The sequence below is a fragment of the Oncorhynchus gorbuscha genome, linkage group LG14 (assembly GCF_021184085.1).
Source record: "Oncorhynchus gorbuscha isolate QuinsamMale2020 ecotype Even-year linkage group LG14, OgorEven_v1.0, whole genome shotgun sequence".
Taxonomy (NCBI): domain Eukaryota; kingdom Metazoa; phylum Chordata; class Actinopteri; order Salmoniformes; family Salmonidae; genus Oncorhynchus; species Oncorhynchus gorbuscha.
This window is the reverse complement of record NC_060186.1, coordinates 7,149,512-7,157,011: the sequence shown is the minus strand read 5'-3', so window position 1 is coordinate 7,157,011 and position 7,500 is coordinate 7,149,512. Positions and strand designations below refer to the sequence as shown.

The 7,500-nt window shown below is 46.3% G+C and overlaps 1 protein-coding gene across 1 annotated transcript in view; it reads left to right on the top strand.

Annotated features, from left to right (window-relative positions):
- The window catches only part of LOC123995861 (spermidine/spermine N(1)-acetyltransferase-like protein 1), an 18,931-nt gene extending 14,091 nt beyond the window's left edge, over positions 1 to 4,840 (top strand). The window contains exons 2-3 of the mRNA XM_046299541.1: positions 2,325 to 4,375; positions 4,516 to 4,840. Of these exons, the coding sequence (XP_046155497.1) occupies positions 2,325 to 4,186 (1,862 nt within the window). The 3' untranslated portion in view covers positions 4,187 to 4,375; positions 4,516 to 4,840. The remainder of the gene's footprint in view (positions 1 to 2,324; positions 4,376 to 4,515) is intronic.
- Positions 4,841 to 7,500: the final 2,660 nt, after the last annotated feature.

The window sequence follows — 7,500 nt, the reverse complement described above, 5'->3', positions numbered from 1 at the left end:
TAAAAACACTAGCATCAAACACCAATACAGAAAATACTAACTTTTCATCTTTACAGTTTGAACAATTTCAGTGACTTCATACAAAGTAATATTTTCTTCAAAGAAAAGAGTGACATTCTTTCACATGATTTATATATTTTTTTAGAACATAACAATTCTTTAAGGTCAATCAAAATTAGCAATTGGCTTCAATAGTCTGTAGTAATTTACAGAATTACAGTAATGAGAAAAAAGGTAGAAACTAAAAGTACATACTGTAATTCGAACAAATAATTGAGGGGCTAATCCTGCCTCTCTCTAGCATCAGGCCACAGGTTTTCTTCAACATCACATCTAATGTTTTCTCTTGCCATGCACCTGGGGAAGAACCTTCTGGAGTGCCTTATCCATCCCTAGCAGTCCTCTGGACTCGTGTCCTCACATCCGGCACGCATGGCTTCCAAAAGAGACATTTGGTCATGTGGGTGGTGACCAAACACTTTCCACCTCCAGGCAGCGAAAAACTCCTCTATTGGGTTGAGGAAGGGTGAATATGCAGGCAGGTACAAAACCAGAAATCTGTGACAGCTGCAGAGTGGTGAAAAGCAACGTTATCGCAAACTATGACAAAAACTTTGGGGTTTTTTACTGGCTCCCCCTGTTCTGCTGGCACTAGCTGAGCATAGAGCTGTTCTAGGAAAGCTATAAGCCTTTCTGTGTTGTATGGGCCAATGAGTGGTGTGTTGAGAAGCAAACCATCATTGGCCATTGCAGCACACATGGTGATATTCCCCCCCCTTTGGCCTGGAACCTCCACAGTGGCCCTTTGGCCTGGAACCTCCACAGTGGCCCTTTGGCCTGGAACCTCCACAGTGGCCCTTTGACCTGGAACCTCCACAGTGGCCCTTTGACCTGGAACCTCCACAGTGGCGCTTTGACCTGGAACCTCCACAGTGGCCCTTTGACCTTCCTCTTTTAACATTCCTTCCTCTGCGCCGTGTTTTGGCGAGGTTAAATCCAGCTTCATCGATAAATACAAATGAATGTGGTCTTTCCAGTGCTTCCACCTCCATTACTCTCTGAAAAACAGTAAGTGCACAGTTTTACTGTAGAAATGCTAGTGTTTTTTTTTTACTGTAAATATTTTGTATAGCTGTGTACGTAACCTCAGACGTCTTACCTGGACATATTGGTATCTTTGCTCTTATACCCGTTCACTGTTTCTCTCGAAGGGTACAGTGTATAATAGTGTATAATAGTTGTTGTGCTGACAGAATTAACATTTTCTAATATATCATTATCAGCCAGCACTCTATCTTCAATCTCCCACAGTTTTATTGCATTGTTGACAACAACCATGTCAACAATAGCATTTTCCTGCGCATCTGAAAATATTTTTCCTCTTCCCCCTGTTGGGGGCAGCCTTTGGGTCCTGTTGTAAAAATATATTTTACAGTCAAACTTACTGTAATATATATCTGTGTAAATATTCTATAATTGCAATACAAAATAGATTCCTGTAATGTTTTCATTTACTGTAAGGATGTAACTCTCACCTGTTTGCATGATGGAAAATTTACATTACAGATGCCACTGTGGATCTTTGCAGATTGGGTTGCACCCTCAACCCTGCCTCTCTCAATGAGAGACCATGGTTCACGACATGGTCTATAAGTGTAGCCCTTATTTCATCTGAAATAACAGCTCTTTGTCTTCTTTGTCTTCCTCCACGCATCCGCCCTCTCCCTGCCACCCTTCTCCCTCCACGAACCCATCTTCCTTGTTCCATTTCCAAAATGAGTCTTTCTGAGCTCTACCGATATATACTGTAATATGTGTGTGTGTTCACTAACAAGTCTAAAACAAGACACCTGCTTAGCCTTTCAGCTGAAATTGCAATCAGCAGTGTTTGAAAGGCACAAGGCTGAAATCTATTCAGTTTTGAATGTGTGGTTCACAGTTTTGACAGCAGTGTGTTAGCATTTGAACAAAGTGCTGTAAATCCACAGTGTTGTGCAGGTTGTGGTTAAAGTCATGGGATAAGTGTGTAGAGTTTTGAAAACTGTGTTCAAGCAATGAAAAACGAACTAGAGTTTAGTCCACATGAACTGCTGCTGTACAGACTGTAGTTAGAGTTTGGTCCACATGAACTGCTGCTGTGCAGACTGTAGTTAGAGTTTGATCCAGACATGAACTGCTGCTGTGCAGACTGTAGTTAGAGTTTTGCACATGTGACTCCAGTTGTGTCCACTGTCGTTTAGCGATCGAAAAAAACTGTAACTGACTTGCCTGGTTAAATAAAGGTTAAATAAAGGTTAAAATAAAGGTTAAATAAAATAAAACAGTTCTATCACCTTGTGAACATTTTGCCAAACTCCGTCTCACTCAGTCTGATGCAGAGAAACTGGTCCATTCCTTTATCTCCTCAAGGCTGGACGACTACAGCACAGTCTTCACCTGGATCCCTGGCAGGAGTCTCCAGGACTACAACACAGTGTTCACCTGGATCCCTGGCAGGAGTCTCCAGGACTACAACACAGTCTTCACCTGGATCCCTGGCAGGAGTCTCCAGGACTACAACACAGTGTTCACCTGGATCCCTGGGAGGAGTCTCCAGGACTACAACACAGTCTTCACCTGGATCCCTGGCAGGAGTCTCCAGGACTACAACACAGTCTTCACATGGATCCCTGGCAGGAGTCTCCAGGACTACAACACAGTCTTCACCTGGATCCCTGGCAGGAGTCTCCAGGACTACAACACAGTCTTCACCTGGATCCCTGGCAGGAGTCTCCAGGACTACAACACAGTCTTCACCTGGATCCCTGGCAGGAGTCTCCAGGACTACAACACAGTCTTCACCTGGATCCCTGGCAGGAGTCTCCAGGACTACAACACAGTCTTCACCTGGATCCCTGGCAGGAGTCTCCAGGACTACAACACAGACTTCACCTGGATCCCTGGCAGGAGTCTCCAGGACTACAGCACAGTCTTCACCTGGATCCCTGGCAGGAGTCTCCAGGACTACAACACAGTCTTCACCTGGATCCCTGGCAGGAGTCTCCAGGACTATAACACAGTCTTCACCTGGATCCCTGGCAGGAGTCTCCAGGACTACAACACAGTCTTCACCTGGATCCCTGGCAGGAGTCTCCAGGACTACAACACAGTCTTCACCTGGATCCCTGGCAGGAGTCTCCAGGACTACAACACAGTCTCCCCCTTGGATCCCTGGCAGGAGTCTCCAGGACTACAACACAGTCTTCACCTGGATCCCTGGCAGGAGTCTCCAGGACTACAACACAGTCTTCACCTGGATCCCTGGCAGGAGTCTCCAGGACTACAACACAGTCTTCACCTGAATCCCTGGCAGGAGTCTCCAGGACTACAACACAGTCTTCACCTGGATCCCTGGCAGGAGTCTCCAGGACTACAACACAGTCTTCACCTGGATCCCTGGCAGGAGTCTCCAGGACTACAACACAGTCTTCACCTGAATCCCTGGCAGGAGTCTCCAGGACTACAACACAGTCTTCACCTGGATCCCTGGCAGGAGTCTCCAGGACTACAACACAGTCTTCACCTGGATCCCTGGCAGGAGTCTCCAGGACTACAACACAGTCTTCACCTGGATCCCTGGCAGGAGTCTCCAGGACTACAACACAGTCTTCACCTGAATCCCTGGCAGGAGTCTCCAGGACTACAACACAGTCTTCACCTGGATCCCTGGCAGGAGTCTCCAGGACTACAACACAGTCTTCACCTGAATCCCTGGCAGGAGTCTCCAGGACTACAACACAGTCTTCACCTGGATCCCTGGCAGGAGTCTCCAGGACTACAACACAGTCTTCACCTGGATCCCTGGCAGGAGTCTCCAGGACTACAACACAGTCTTCACCTGAATCCCTGGCAGGAGTCTCCAGAAGCTCCAGTACATCCAGAACAGTACTGCCAGGATCCTGATGAGAGTCGGGAAACACCATCACTTCAACCCCATCCTGGCATCTCTGCACTGGCTCCCAGTCTCATAACCCTCCTGATGACCTTACAGTGTGGTCATGGCAATGACCCTGCTTATCTCAAAGAACAGAGAGACAGACAGAGAAAGAGACAGGAAGAGACAGGGAGAAACAGAGAGAGGCAGAGAGAGAGACGCTACGAAAGGTTTGCGTTGCTCAACGACCCCCTGCCTCGACGATCACTGTGACAAAAGTCAAACAAGATGGAGGCGTTCTGATCACATCTCACCTCTAGTGCTGGATGCTAACATGGAAGGTCAAAGTGACTGGGGTTGATGGATCGGCTGACTAGCGGTAGCATGTAGCGGGATCCAGTCAAACCCCTCTGTGTTTCTGTAACTGTGACACAGATGTGATGGCTGTGACACGGTCTCCAGGTTCCCAGATGTGATGCCTGTGACAGGGTCTCCAGGTTCCCAGATGTGATGGCTGTGACACGGTCTCCAGGTTCCCAGATGTGATGGCTGTGACACGGTCTCCAGGTTCCCAGATGTGATGCCTGTGACACGGTCGCCAGGTTCCCAGATTTCTTTGCTTGGTCAAATCCTCTCTGGTCACTAGTTGGCATGACAATGACCGTAGGGTTTGGTGATACAACACAAACTGATCTGGGACCAGGCTAGTTGGCATGACAACGACCGTAGGGTTTGGTGATACAACACAAACTGATCTGGGACCAGGCTATCTCTGCTTTAGATCGGGTTTAGATCAGAGGGGTGTGTGTGAATGGGACCAGGCCTTTTCACTTCAGGTTACCCAGGCACCCCTCCTGCGTGTGTATGTGAAGCAGGTTGGCGGCGTAGAGGAGAGGAGCGATGTGCTCTGCTTTCTGCCCGTTGCTAGGCGCCACTATTTATAGGTCTGTTTGGAATGTCAGGCATCTCTGTATGTTCCATTAACAAAATACAGGCTCATATGGCTGTGTGTGTGTGTGGTGTGTGTGTGTGTGTGTGTGTGTGTGTGTGTGTGTGTGTGTGTGTGTGTGTGTGTGTGTGTGTGTGTGTGTGTGTGTGTGTGTGTGTGTGTGTGTGTGTGTGTGTGTGTGTGTGTGTGTGTGTGTGTGTGTGTGTGGACTCAACGTCTCATCCTAACACAAGGTTATTTCTGAGGAGAACCACACTGTATCCTTCTAAAAGGTATTGCCTTTCTCCTGTCTGTACAGTCTGTTCCTCAGAGGCTGTGTGGCCCAGGGGTTGTAGCATTTCTTCTCTTAGACCGATTTATACCCCTCTTCCTCCTTCTTCGTCTTCCTCCCTCCCCACTACCCTGAGAGCCCCATAAAACAGAATGATGCAGTCTCTAAAATATGGGAACTGTGGCACAACATTCATTACAGTGCATTTTCCTCACCCCTCTATCTCCACCTCTACACCCTCCTCCTGTTCTCTGTCTCTGTCTCTGTCTCTGTCTCTGTCTCTGTCTCTGTCTCTCTCTCTCTCTCTCTCTCTCTCTCTCTCTCTCTCTCTCTCTCTCTCTCTCTCTCTCTCTCTCTCTCTCTTGCTCTCTCTCTCTCGCTCTCTCTCTCTCTCTCTCTTCTTTCACTCTATTTTCCCTTCCTTCTATTATTGTCTCATTCTGTCTGTCTCTCTCCATCTCTGATGAGGCCAGTGATGTGAGATGTGAGAATCAGCGGCACCACAACTGACCAAGAAAGGGATCTGACATGACAATCTCAATAAACACATGTCAGGAGGCCCCTTCTATTATTTTCCCTCCACTTCTCTTCTCTCCCTCCTCTTCTCTTCTCTTCTCTCCCTCCTCTTCTCTTCTCTTCTCTCCCTCCACTTCTCTTCTCTCCCTCCTCTACTCTCCCTCTTCCCTCTTCTCATCTCTTCTCTTCTCTTCTCTTCTCTTCTCTTCTCTTCTCTTCTCTTCTCTCCCTCCTTTTCTCTTCTCTCCCTCCTTTTCTCTTCTCTCCCTCCACTTCTCTTCTCTTCCTCCTCTTCTCTTCTCTTCCCTCATCTTCTCTCTCTTCTCTTCCCTCCTCTTCTCTCTTCTCTTCCCTCCTCTTTCCTTTCCTCTGTTCTCTTCCCTTCCATCGCTCCAAACACATTCATATGGAATTAATACAACTGAATCTCCTGTCCCACTTGACATAACTATCTCCAGATAAAGACACACCACCACACTACACTACACTACACTACACTACACTACACTACACTACACTACACTACACTACACTACACTACACTACACTACACTACACTACACTACACTACACTACACACACACTACTCTACACTACACTACACTACACTACACTACACTACACTACACTGCACTACACTACACTACACACTACACTACACACTACACACTATACTACACTACACTACACTACACTACACTACACTACACTACACTACACTACACTACACTACACTACACTACACTACACTACACTACACTACACTACACTACACTACACTACACTACACTACACTACACTACACTACACACTACACTACACTACACTACACTACACACTTCTCTACACTACACTACACTACACTACACTACACTACACTACACTACACTACACTACACTACACACTACACTACACACTACACTACATACGACACACTACACACTACACACTACACGACACACTACTCTACACTACACTACAAATACACACTACACTACACACTACACTACACAACACTACACTACACACTACACTACACGACACACTACTCTACACACTACACTACACTACACTACACTACACTACACTACACTACACTACACTACACGACACACTACTCTACACTACACTACACTACACTACACTACACTACACTACAAATACACACTACACACTACACTACACAACACTACACTACACTACACACTACACTACACGACACACTACTCTACACTACACTACACTACACTACACTACACTACACACTACACTACACTACACTACACTACACTACACTACACTACACTACACTACACTACACACTACACTACACTACACTACACTACACTACACTACACTACACTACACTACACTACACACTACTCTACACTACACTACACTACACACCACTCTACACTACACTACACTACACTACACTACACTACACTACACACTACACTACACTACACTACACTACACTACACTACACTACACTACACACTACACTACACGACACACTACTCTACACTATACTACACTACACTACACTACACTACAAATACACACTACACACTACACTACACAACACTACACTACACACTACACTACACTACACTACACTACACTACACTACACTACACACTACTCTACGCTACACTACACTACACTACACACTACACTACACTACACTACACTACACTACACTACACTACACTACACTACACTACTCACTACACTACACTACTCTACACTACACTACACTACACACTACACTACTCTACACACTACACTACACTACACTACACTACACTACACTACACTACACTACACTACACTACACTACAGTCTAA